General features: G+C 42.1%; 2 protein-coding genes across 2 annotated transcripts in view; one reads left to right on the top strand and one right to left on the bottom strand.

The window, feature by feature from the left end:
- Positions 1–7,435, top strand: part of LOC308641540 (centrosomal protein of 78 kDa-like) — a gene marked incomplete at its 3' end in the record, with an annotated part of 69,183 nt that extends 61,748 nt beyond the window's left edge. The window contains exons 13-17 of the mRNA XM_081280215.1: positions 2,525–2,602; positions 4,735–4,901; positions 5,771–5,942; positions 6,244–6,291; positions 6,872–7,435. Of these exons, the coding sequence (XP_081136341.1) occupies positions 2,525–2,602; positions 4,735–4,901; positions 5,771–5,942; positions 6,244–6,291; positions 6,872–7,435 (1,029 nt within the window). The remainder of the gene's footprint in view (positions 1–2,524; positions 2,603–4,734; positions 4,902–5,770; positions 5,943–6,243; positions 6,292–6,871) is intronic.
- A 3,727-nt stretch (positions 7,436–11,162) lies between these two features.
- On the bottom strand, positions 11,163–13,023 carry LOC308632482 (acyl-CoA 6-desaturase-like). The gene has a single exon (XM_081264576.1). The coding sequence runs from the start codon at positions 12,788–12,790 to the stop codon at positions 11,456–11,458; it is 1,335 nt and encodes a 444-aa protein (XP_081120702.1). The 5' UTR covers positions 12,791–13,023; the 3' UTR covers positions 11,163–11,455.
- Positions 13,024–13,390: the final 367 nt, after the last annotated feature.

Genomic DNA, 13,390 nt, shown 5'->3' with positions numbered 1-13,390 from the left:
CCAAGGATTGAACCCAGCGCCTCACACATACTAGGCAGGCACTGTATACCACTGAGCCCCACCCCCAATTTTTTAAATTTTGAGACAGGATCTTGCTAAATTGTTCTGGCTGGCCTTGAATTTGTAATCTGGGATTACATAACAAAATATTTTTTAAAAAAGAGGGTAGATCATAAAAAATCAAGACATGCACCACTATGCCCAGCACATCTGAATATTTTATAATCTACACTTTTTTTTTTTAAAAAAAAAAGAAAGTATCAAAATATTTTGTCATTGAATACTCTTCAGAGAATATGTTTAACCTTATGAACCATCTCTCAAAGAAAAAATGCAGAAAATTTTTAAAGATACTTCTAAAGCTCATTTAGTAACTCTGATTGAGATCTTTATTATCATTGTTTTTTAGTGGCTTCATAGAATGTTCCTTCATATGGATGTGCTATTTTTTGTTTTACTAATTACAGTTTGGAAACTTTTACTTCTAGGGTTTTGTTTTAGTTCTCTGATATTATGTTCATAGTTCACCTTGCCCACATTTGTGATTATTTCCTGAGGGAAATCAGAGAAAATTGTTGGTATAATCTAGAGATTACTCCAGAAAATGCTATCAGTTTCCTTTCCTAATGTCAATTTGTAGTAGAGCATCTCCACTCAACACATAAGCAGGGTTAAACCTAAAGTTGAAACTGTGTTTAAGTGAATATTCAAAGCCTTTAAAATAAAAATGTATCCTGTTGTTTTAGTAAACATACATGTTCTGTTCATTTACTGTTGCACAACCACTCCAAACTAGTGGCTTAAAACAGCAGTAGTCATTTATTTTGTTTATGAACCTGGGGGTTGAGTTGTACATTAATTTTCTATCGCTATAAACGTGGTGGCTTTAAACAGTACTCACTTATTAGCTCACAATTCTATCAGTCAGAAGTCTGGGGTAGGACATGATAAGCATCTCTGCTCAGAGCCTAAAGCTGAGGCCCAGGTGTCAGTCAGGCTGTATTATCATATGAATGCTCTGTAAAGAACCTTCTTCTATTCATGCATACATAATTCACTTGCCTATAGTCTCAGCAACTTGGCAAGGCCCTCAGCATCTTAGATCCTGTCTCAGTATAAATAAAAATAGATGGACAGGTGATGTAGCTCAGTGGTAAAGGGCCCCCAGGTTCAATCCCCAGTACCAAAAACAAACACAAAATCCTAAACAACAGCCTCGAAAAAAGCAGTTCCCTTCCTGTGGTTAGGACTGAGATCCCATTTCCTTGCCACCTGTCAGTTTGGGGACTGTCTTAGCTGTTAGCCATCCCCTCCTTGCATTCTTTGCAACAACATCATACTTCAAAAGAAGCCAGCAATGGAGAATTTCTCTTGTGTCTAATTCCTTTTTTACTTGATACCTTTTATCAGGAAGAGCTTGGTCCCTTTTAATTGGTTGCTTGATTAGGTCACATCCACCCAGGGTAATTTTCTTATCTTAAGATCAATTGCTTTGGGGATCTTAATTGCTTCCCTTCAAAGCGACACCTAGATAAGTGTTTCATTGAATAGTGGGAGGTGCAAGAGGGTACCCCAGCAAAAGGATTCTTTGGGGGTCATTTTAAGGTTCTGCCTACCATAAGTAGTGACCCCTACTTTCAAGGAGTCTTAGTTCCTGAAAATGATAAAGGAGTTAACCCATTTGCATTTTATTTTTTTGACCTTGATGAAGGAGAAGATTACCATATTTGTGACCAAGACTGGCACCCAACTTCCTTAATTCAAACCTGGCTCTACTACTTAACTAATGATGTGATCTTGAGTGTGTTAATCTACTTTTCCTTTCCTTAGTTTTCTTATGAATAAAATAACACAATAATTGTACTTTACTTGTAAGGTTTTGATAATTCAATTAGATAATACCAAGAAAACTCTTCATATATCTGGAACAATGCTTGACATATGATAAAGTGCTTTGAAAGTGTTTACTTTTTAAAAATGCATTGTAGTTTGCAATTACAAAGCATGTTAATAGTTTCCTGCCAGACTCGGGAGGTTGAGACAAGAGGTGAGTTCAAAGCCACCTTCAGCAATGGTGAGGCGCTTAGTAACTCAGTGAGACCGTCTCTAAATAAAATACAAAATAGGGCTGGGGATGTGGCTTAGTAGTCCAGATTTCCCAGTACAAAAAAAAAAAAAAAAAAAAAAAAAAAAAAGTTTCCTATTATGAGGGACTCACAAATAAGAACAGAATTTTCCTTTCATGGCCTTTACTTTTCATTTATGAATCACTAACTAGATCATGTATACACCTTAGGGTGAACTGCCACAAATGTCTTGGAAACAGTGAGATTTAAATAAATTTGTAGCATGCTAATTTGGTATGTTTTGCTAATTAATTTCATTAGTGTGGTATGATATCACAAGTAGTATTCTGTAATTCCAGCTCTGCCCCTGAATACTTGGTGGAATCTGTAACTGGAAGAGCTTTGGGATAAGAGATCATAGTATGAATGAATTATAATATTTACTCTCTTCATTCTAGGGAAAACTGGAGGAGTGCCTAAAGCAGTTAAAAGAGGAAAGAGTAATAAGGCTTAAAGCTGATAAACGAGTCAGTGAGGTAAATAAGTTTTACATTCTGAAAGTTTTTTGTTTTTTAGTTTGAGTTTGATTTAATTCTAAGCCATATATACATACATACATGTAAACTTTTAAATATAGTTTAAAGTAAGAAAATAATAGTGATTGCAAATTGGTTCCATTAGGATAAGCTTTTTTATTTTGATGTCATACCTGTATTTGTTTTTGACAGTATTTGCTGACATATATGAGTATTTTTTTTATTTGTTGTTTTAAGATATACATGATAGTAGGTATAATTTGAAATTACACATATATAGGGTGCAATCCATTACAATTTTGATCTCGTTCTTGTGGTTGTACATAATGTAGAGTTACATTGGTTGTGTATTCATGTATGATTATAGAAAGTTACATCCAGTTCTCTACTATCTTTCCTATACCCATCTCCCTACCCTTCCCTTCCCTTCATCCCCCTTTGTCTAATTTAATGAACTGCTATACTTTCCCACCTTATTCTCCCTTGTTATGGATGAGCATCCACATATCAGAGAGAACATTTTTTTCTGGCTTTTGGCTTTTTGGGACTGACTAATTTCACTTAGCATGATATTCTATAGTTCCATCCATTTACCTGCAAATGCCATAATTTCATTCTTCTTTATGGCTGATTAATATTCCATTGTATATATATATACCGAATATTCTTTATCCATTCATCTGTTGAAGGGCACCTAGGTTGGTTCCATAGCATGGCTATTGTGAATTGAACTCTTATAAACATTGATGTGGCTGCATCCCTGTAGTAGGTTGTATTATTTTAATCTTTGTATTTATTTATATTTAGTGTCATGTAATTATATTTAAAGTAAGATGTAGTCTCTTATTTGTCTCTAGGCCTTTATACGACTGCAGTTTATTTTCTAACGCATGAAATGGACTTATTAGGCTTATACTGCATGTGCAGTAGCATAAAATGAATAATTTAAGTATAAGATAGTGGAAACACCACAAATGCAATGACAGATAAAAATCTATACTATATAGAGTATTAAATTAGACTAAGATGCATGAAAGCTAGAACATTTTTTATAAACATATATAATAATATAATTTGTACAAAGAGTATAGGGAGGAATTTTTGATAGTAATGCATTAGATTGAAGGACACTTAGTCAATTAAGAAATACTGAACACCTGATTGTATAAGGCAAAAATTACATTGCAAAGAAATGGTCTTTCTGAGAAATTAGTGCTGGGTTTGTGTATGATTTTAGATAAGTATATGATGAGAGGCAGCAGCATGCAGGGGAGTAAATATTTTCAAGAAGCCAACAAGGAGGTTGCAGGTATTGGTCATTACCAGTTAACAAGACTTCCAAATCTTAAATTACTCTCAACTTAATTAATCCTTAACATTTAGCAGAATTATAATAGACTTTGCTCAAATCAGTCTCTATATTTTGTTTTCTAATTTACTTATTTTGTGCTTTTTAGTTGTAGATGGACACAATACCTTCATTTTGTTTGTTTATTTTTATGTGATGCTGGGGATCAAACCCAGTGCCCACACATGCAAGGCAAACTCTCCACCACTGAGCCACAACCCCTCGTTTTCTAATTTAAAAGAAAATCTTAGGCACCTAATTTTCTAGTGTAGAATGATCTGGTATAAAAATGTAACCAGTTAATGATCTTTTGAAATATTATTAATGAAATAATAACTTCCTGTTTTGCAGGAAATTTTGTCAAATGTCTCCAAGTTGTTTTTTTTTTTTTTTTTTTTTTTTTTTGTTGTTGTTTGTTTGCTTGGTTGGTTTTTGTTTTTGTTTTTTGGTACTGGGGATTGAACCTAGGGGTACTTAACCACAGAGCCACATTTCCAGTCCTTTTTTATTTTGAGACAGGGCCTCACTAAGTTGCTGAGGCTGGCTTTGTACTCAGGATCCTCCTGTTTCAGCTTCTCAAACTGCTGGGATTATAGGTGTGTGCCGCAGTGCCCAGATGTTTCCAAGTTTTGATCTGTTTACTCTTATTGTCATCACTGTGAAGACTTATACAAATTAATTATATTTTTTAAATGTTTTATTTTAGTTTTGTTACTTAAAATTTTTTCTTTAGATTACAAAAAATGTATGAAAATTGTGTCACACTCTCAACCTTCTTTTGTAGCTGGAACATGAAAATGCCCAGTTAAGAAATATAAATCTCACTTTGTCTGAAGCCCTTCATTCTCAGTCCGTGGCAAGCATGATCCTGGATGATGAAGGTGTTTTGGGCAGTATTGAGAATTCTTTCCAGAAATTTCACGCTTTCTTGGATCTCCTTAAAGATGCTGGGTTAGTTTATTTCTGTCTAGGGCATTTTTCCTTCCATAATTTTAATCTTAGTTTGCTAAGGAACCTGAGTGATTTTCAGAGCTCTGTAAGCTATATTTAGTTTGTAATGATAATATACTTGTTTTTTACATGAAAAATTTAGTTGTTAAAAAATGCAAAATGGCAATTCTGCCTTGGTAGAGAGCCCATCATAAAAAGTAGTGCTGTAGTAATTGGTAGGTATAACTCTTGGCACAGACTAAGTTAAAGGCAATTATAATTGAAAATATTCAGGAATGTGTAGAAATTTTCTTGCCTTTTATTCATCTTTCTTGTTGAATAAGTTTAAATTGATATTTTTGTCCTATTGTAATGCTTATTAATCTCCTGGATAGATATAAATACAAATATAGATTGGTGGTTCTAAACCAGGAATAATTTTGCTAAGAGAAAGAGCTGGAGATAGTTGTTGAGTGACATTTTATATGTGAATGGGTTGATAGTGGAAATATTCATATTCTTAGAAATCGTAGGAAAAGTGGTAAAGTGTATGGGGATAAGAGGCACAAGGTGCCCCTGGTAAGTTAGAGCTTAAAATGGAGGAGTGATGCTAAGGACATAAAGTCAAAAGATATTAATACAAAGTTGTAGAGAATATGGAGTACAGGAAGGATTGGAGATCCAGTATGTACCCCAAGCATGAATATGGGAATATCTGAGAAATGTAGAGAGATGGGGGTTATGATCTGAAGTAAAATAATGGCTTCTAAGATCTTAGAAGCTTAGGTATTCATTTGTACAAATATTTTGTGCTTGTAGGAGTAGGGAAATCCGAATTATTCTGATGAGATTACAGTAACCCTTCTTTCTCGTTTGTTCCTCTTATGCAGGCTTGGGCAACTTGCCACAATGGCTGGTATAGATCAGTCAGATTTTCATTTACTAGGTCGTCCTCAGATGAATTCTACTATTAGTAGTGCACCTAAAGAAGAAAAGAAGGCACTTGAAGAAGAAAAAACAGATCCAAAGCAAAATGCCCTAGGACAAATGCAGAATATCCAAGTAAGTGGGCAGAACTTAATGATCAAAGAATGATTAGTAAAAAGGGAATTATTCACTTAGAGAGAAAATGAGAACTGTTCCTCAGCTCCCAAGCTGGGGGACCAGAAGCCTCTTTAGGGTCCTTTCCATGTCTGAGATTAGTAAGTTTGTGTCCATTTCATAATATTATATTGTAAATAAGAAACTTATTTTGACAGTTTATGATTTAAAGCAGATTGTCTTCAGTAAAGAAGGAAAGATTAGAGAAAATACTCTAAATTTTAAATTTTGTAAATGTCTATTTTATTCACATTCCATCTAGGTTTCTATTTGTATGCAGTCAGCTTACAATGAAGGAACACTAATGAAGGTACAAATACTGATACAGATAATTTTAAAAAATAAGTAGTCCAGATATAACTAAAAGGCAATATATTGTAGGTAGCCACTGGTGATGGGAATGGGAGGGGAAAACCTGTCTGCCACAGGACTCCCCTGCTGCTTTTCCCCTGCCTTACCTGGAGCCCCATCTCTCATCAACCAATCTCAGACTGTTCTCAGGAACTGACAGTTTGAGAACTCAGTTGAGTTACACATTGGATACTACTTACATGCATGTGGTATATAGAAAATAAATTCATTTTCTTAGGAAATAGGTGTTGTTTTGTTGTTTTAGGTTTATTTGTTGCTGTTTTTGAAGGAGGGAAAGGGAAATGGACAGTAATTACATTAAACACAAAATCTGAAAACGTTCTAGACCTAACTCTGAATATAGTACATTTTGAGTGTGGAGTCATTTGCCAAGATACAATTAGTGGGGAAAAATGACTCTAAAATCTTCTGAGCAATCAGCTGATGGCTTAACAACAAGATTACAGAATTACAATCAAGTTCTGCACTCTTTAATGGTTAGCTTTGTTTATGACTGAATTTTTTGTTTTCCTTTCCAGTTTCAGAAAATCACGGGTGATGCTAGAATTCCTTTGCCTCTTGACTCCTTCCATGTCCCAGTTTCTACTCAGGAGGCCTCAGGAACTTCCAAAGACAACCTGGGAGACCCAGCTCCTGAGCAGCGGCAGGAATCTTTTGAAGGATTCATGGCGAAAATATGTTCTCCTTTAGCAGATATGATTTCTGGAACTGGAAATCAAAGAGAAGAAGAGGAATTATCTAGAAATAGCAGTTCACCCTCAGAGAAAATGACCCAAGCAGGTGAATATACCAAAAAACACTTTGCCAAGAAACAGCCTGGGAAGGACGTGCATTCCTATTCTGACTCCTTTATAAACCAGAAAAGCAAAGGAATTGGGGAAAATAGGTCTTTGGTTCATGAGTCAATTAAAAGTGAGTCTTCAAAAAACTACATTTCTGTCAAGAAAGAAAGTAGAATAGTGACTGTTTCATCCAAGACAAATAAAAGTAAATCCAATCCACTAGAACATTCTGAAAGTGATACTCTTGGATCTGATTTTGAAATTCAAGAAAGCATCCATTCTCTATCACGCTTGACGTAGATCTAAACCTTCTGAAATTATGTTTTTACCTTCAAATTTTAATAAATTTTCTTATGTTTTTATTATGGCATATGGTGTCTTAAAATATAGGAATGGAAGCCATTAAAGGAATGTTTATCTGTGCTTTTTATCATAATGAAGATTCTGGCATATTTTCCCTTTTGATACTTTGCACTGTTCATTCAACAAATGTTTACTATTCTGGGTACTGTGGCTTTCAGCAACAAAGAAAGCAAAGCTTTTACCCTTATGGAACTATTACTGTGTGGAGGGAGAAAACAACAGCGACAATGCAGGGGAAGGGGACTAGAAAGGGATGAGATTAAGTTGATTAAGTTAGATATAGAAATGCAAATCACATGGCCAGAGGTCATTTGTCATTGACCAGAGCAACAAACATGTACTTAGGTACTTAACCAACCATGTTATGGATTACAGCAACCCTATACAGGAGTAAACTACTGTTATGCACATTCTGTAGGTGAACTTGAGGAGATTGTGAATTGCCCAAAGTTGTCCAGATATAAACAGTACAGCTGGGTTTGGAACCAGAACCAGTGCTCATATTCATTTATCCATTTTCCCTGTTAGGAGAGAAACAGCTTAACAGATGGCAAGAGAAAAGCCAATGAGCACAAGAGGTGCAAAAGGGGGGGGGGGCTATCAGAAAGTATACCTATCCCTTACCCCAGCCTTTTTCAAAGGCAGAGTATGTAAATATGACCACATATCTAGACTAAATCATCCCTCCTCAGTAAAATATGCACAGATAAATCCTGTAGAACAACCAGACTAAGAGAAAAGCTGAGATTGTCTGATTTCTCCTAAACACTCCTTCCTGTATGTTATCAAAGGACTACTACAATACTCTTGAATCCATTAATCTTGGCGCTTTAATAGTATGTGGGGTGGAGAGACTCAAGATGATATTTTAAAACTGTGTGTTCCATTCCATGGTGGGAATACTGAATGAATTTAATATGTAGGGAAAAAGGAAGCTGTGAGAAAGATTATATAATATGAGACTAAGGTCATGTTTTTATCTAAGAAGAGATCATTTGGGTACCTAAGCTGTCTTAAAGTAGTTAGAAGCTGGTGAATAAGGAGATGAAGAGAACCACAAAAACAGGTAGTTCAGAGTTCCTGGAATGTCATCAGACAATGACATGCGACATTCAAGTAGGCACCCAAGAGGATGAGACCTGGTCTTAACAATCCCTGTTGCCTGAAACTAGTTCTCTTTCCTCAGGAAATAATGAGCTAATAAGAAATGACAGTCCTAGGTTTGAACATTAGATCACTTAGTATGGAAGGTACACTAAAGAAGCATGGAGATTATTTTTCTTCTTTTCTGAGGAGAATTTTTAAAAATTTTTATTAATTCATTTGTTGGTATTGAGGATTGAACTCAGGGATGCTTTACCACTGAGCTACATTCCCAGCCTTTTTTATTTTTTGAGACAAGTTCTTGCTAAGTTGCCCAGGCTGGCCTTGAACTTATGATCTATTGCCTCAGTCTACTGAATCATTGGAATTATAGGTTTGTATGACTACAAATGGTGGGTTTTTAATTAAAGAACTTAAGCTCCCACTTACTGTCCTACCCCTACTGAAAGTATTTTGTGGACAAACATAATGGAGATAGTGGCTTAAATAAAAGTAAGCTGTTTTTTGTTGTTGTGTTAGTTTTTTTTTTTTTTTTTTTTTTTTTTTTTTGCAGTGCACCTCACACATGCCAGGCAAACACTCCACCCTGAGCCATATCCTTATTCCCTTAAGCTGGTTTCTTCACTGTAGGACTTCTCAGCACAACATAGGGCAGTGTTCATTCTAAATCTTTAATAAGATAGTCATATTGTAGCTGAGCATGATAGTACATGGCTGTGATCCCATTGACTTGGGCAGGAGGACCACAAGTTCAAGGCCAGCCTCAGCAACTTAGTGAGGCCTTAAAAAAATGTAGTGAAACCTTGTCTCAAAAAGGGCCGGGGAATAACTCAGTGGTAAAGTGCCCCAGGGTTCAGTCCCCAGTTCTTAAAACATCTTTTTCTTTCTTCTTTTTTTTATGTGCAGCCATTCTCAAAAATGTTTGATTATAGAGTCCTTTTAAAATAGGAGTTCCTAGCAACTGATTATACAATTTGATAACTTCTGAGTTAGTCATAGTAAGAGGAGAAAGATTTGAAATAAGTATGATGAAGGAAATAAGCTTGAATCTTAGGAAATAAGATAGCAGTTTGTTACAGCAGTTATCTTACTGGATATCACCCTCAATTTTGAAGAAGGAGCGGTATGTACATCCTTTGTGCAGTATGTACTCCATAAGATTGGGTGGTGGTGTCAGGGTTGAAAATAACCAAACTGCTTTGGAGAAAAGAGTTTGGTTTCGGATGTGGTGAGCTGTAAAGCACCTGTAGAATTCAGGAGGAGGTGACTGGTAGATGGTTTGTTTTTTTTTTTTTTTTTTTTTTTGAGAATAAAATTACTGCTTTTATTTCCCAAAACCGTAGGGGTGGGGAAGCAACATGATAAAAATGAAGATCAGTTCCCTAGGATTCATTCTGCCTCCGGAGAGCACATAGGAGCTAGGTGGTGGGAGGGGTCGATGCTGCGGCGGTTCCCTTGGGGTCTCAGCCCCACTGAACTGTCATCAATCTAAATGTTAGTGGGTTAGAGGGTAGAACTAGGCCGCTGGACCGCCGCCTTCCCCCTCCCGCACACTCTCCCAAAGCCTTCATATGTCCTGGTCTCTGGCCGGCCTCCTCCTCTTCCCAACACCCACCTGGCCCTCACTGGGCCCCCCACTCCCCTGGCGCCTCAGGGTGGCCTCCTCAGACTCCCCTCCCTCCTTGCTTCCCTGCCCTCCTGCCAGCAGTGGTCTCCACACCCTGGGCCTGGAGGAGCCCACGGGGGGCGTCTCATAAAAGGCATATGTCCCAAGACCCAGCCCATTGCCCTCCGCCAGAATGCATACCGTGGAACATGTTAAAATGGCAAAGATTAAAAGCAGTAAGACAGGAGAGCGAGGCTCAGTGCTGTCCCCCTGACACCCATTCTGGGGAGGGCCTGTGGCAAGCTCTAGTGCCCTCCTGCAAGGCCCAAGTCCTTGAGCCAAGTAGCCAAGGACTGACCGGAGCCTTTGGGGGGAGAATCTGAGGGCTGAATCTCGGACACTCAACTAGGACAAATATCTGAAAGAGGTGGGCGCGGGGCTGAGCCTCCAGGCTGGCCAGCCCCCCCACAACCTGGCCACCGCCTCTGCCGAGCCCACACAAGGGACGCCCCTCTGCTCCCAAGGTCGTGGGCTCTGGAGTTAGGAAGACGGAGGAACAGAAGCTGCACAAGCCTGGGGGCCAAGAGCTCCAGTGGTAGGCGGTGGACATCCCCTGGGCCTCGAGGTCTGAGCTGGCCATGCTGCAGGCCTGGAGCCCTGGACAGCTGGAGGGAGGCCCCAGGTACAGACCCCAGCCGTGGGAAGGAGACCCAGTGCACAAAGCACACCTCCCTCCAAACAGGAGGGCAGAGCCAGGCCAGGACCCTGCCCACAGACCCCAAGAGTATCCGAGGGACTAGGGTTTGTCAGGCCTGGTGGCCAGGTAGAAGGGGAGGAGTCCCAGGCCAGACCCGATGGATCTCTGGTCTCCTCAGATCTTTGGGGGCAAAGGCTGGAGGCAGGGACAGAGCCACTTCCCATGGCCACCTCTCTCTCTGCTCCTGGGGAGAATGAGCCAGGAGGTAGTGGGTGAGGGTTAGGGCTGGGAGGGGGCAGGCCCCAGAGGGGTTGGTGGGGTGAAGGGAAAGAAGAGAAAGAAAACCAAACATGGGGTCCATAGGCCAGTGTGTACCCCAGCCTCATGGAAAACCCTCAGAACAAAAGCCCGCCCCTCCCTCTGGCACCCGCCCCCACCTGCGCCCCTTCCCCATGGGGCCCTCTGGGGGGAGAATCTGACGCTGAATCTCGGGGCGCTCAACTAGGACCAACATCTGAGAGAGGTGGGCGCGGGGCTGAGGGCGGCCACTTCACTTGTGGAGGTAGGCGTCCAGCCACAGCTCCCCAGACTTCTTCAGGGAACTGATGATGTCCATCAGGGCCCTCAGCAGAGGCTTCTCCTGGTACTCGATGCCGTGCTTGGCGCACAGAGACTTCACCCGCGGGGCGATCTTGTGCAAGTTGTGCCGGGGCATGGTGGGGAAGAGGTGGTGCTCGATCTGGAAGCTGAGGTGCCCGCTGAACCAGTCGTTGAAGAAGGACTGCTCCACGTTGCAGGTGGCTGCCAGCTGGCTGCTGAACCAGTCGCGGTAGTGGTCCAGGTCAATCTCCATGACGATATGATTCATCTGTGTGACCCACACAAACCAGTGGCTCTCCAGGAACCTGATGAAGTTGAGGAAAAGGAGGGACCCCAGGATGCCGTAGAAGGGGATGTAGGTGCAGAAGAAGCGGGCATAGTAGCTGATGGCCCAGGCCAAGTCCACCCAGTGTTTGTGAACGATCATGGTCATGATGATCTGATACTGGAAATACAGGGGGATGAGCAGCGGCGGCCCAGTCAGGAAGAAGTACTGGTGCTGGTGGTTGTAGGGAAGGTACTTCAGCTTCTTCTTGCCGTACTCAAGGGCCTGCCATTCACCGAGGACGAACACGTGAAGCATCTTCACATCTGGATCCTTGTGGAAGATGTTGGGCTTGGCGTGGTGCTGGAAGTGGCGATGGTTCCACCACTTGGCAGAGGCTCCCTTTAAGTGGCCGATGACGAACTTGTGGACGATGTGGTTCCACTTGGACTTCTTGTAGACAGAAAGGTGGCCATAATCATGTTGCAGCCATCCAGCTTGGGCCTGAGAGGTAGCAAGGACAAAGGCTGTGACGAGGGTAGAAATCCAGCCATTGCCGAAGTAAAAGACAGTGAACCAGGCGATGCTCTCCGTGGCGATGATGTGGGCCAGGAGGAGGAAGAAGAACAGGTGGTTGGTCTTGAACAGGTTCATGTCCTCAGCAGTCTTCCTCAGGTTCCGGAAGTCCTCGGTGATCTGAGCACTCTTGCCACGATCCAGGCTGGGCTCCTCTGGGGCCCACTCACCAATCAGCAGAGGCTTCAGGAACTTGCGGACAAAGTCAAGGTCAGGGTGGAAGGCATTGAAGGCATCCGTAGCATCTTCTCCCGCGTAGTGCGCGATGACCCGGTGGCCCCCCGGGTGCCGCGTGGACCATTTGGTGACGTTGTAGACCTTGCAGTCGACCACGAGCCACTTGTCGGTGCGCTGGTTGCGCTTCTGAATCTCCTCCCAGCTGAAGGTGGGCATCGGCGCCTCGCGCTCGGTGGCCCCCTCGCCCTGGTTCCCCCCCTTCCCCATGCTGCCTACCCACCGGGATGCTTCGTGCGCCGCGGTTTCTGGGAGCCGGCGGCTGGCTGCACGGACCTTTCCCTCCTGGCCCGCACCCTCCTCGCTTTCGGCTTTTGTCTTCTCCTACTCCTCCTCCCACCGCGACCCCTCCCCTCGCCTTCGCTCCTCCTCGCCTTGCAAGTATCCCTGCCTTCCTCCGGTGTATCCCGGTTTCCCGGTGCCCCCAAGTGGTCCCCTTCCTCCGCCCCGCCCTCAGCCCGCCCGCTACGACTGTTGCCTCCAGTAAAAACTCCCGGGGAGCTCAGGGCCTCGACGCCTCCTCCTCCCGCCCCTCCAGCTCCCCCCGCCCGGGGTTCCGCATCCTCCCGCGTTCCCCGCCGCCTGGGTTTCCACAGGGATCAGCAGAGCGCCTGCACCAATCAGGGATCGTCGCCCCGCCTGCCATTGGCCCAGGAGGATCTTTCGAAGGCCAGCGGGCTGGAGCGGTGGGTCCCCGGCTCCCCCGCCCGCCCGCGTGGAGTCCAGCCCTGCGGCGAGGCCCGCTACGTGTCCGACCTCCTCCCGCCCCTAGATGCAGCCCTAGGGCCGGGAGGAGATCCCAGAGGGGCA

This window comes from Spermophilus citellus, assembly GCF_964194105.1.
Source record: "Spermophilus citellus genome assembly, chromosome: 2".
NCBI classification, from domain to species: domain Eukaryota; kingdom Metazoa; phylum Chordata; class Mammalia; order Rodentia; family Sciuridae; genus Spermophilus; species Spermophilus citellus.
The sequence above is the reverse complement of the archived record's forward strand: the minus strand, read 5'-3'. Positions and strand labels throughout refer to the sequence as shown.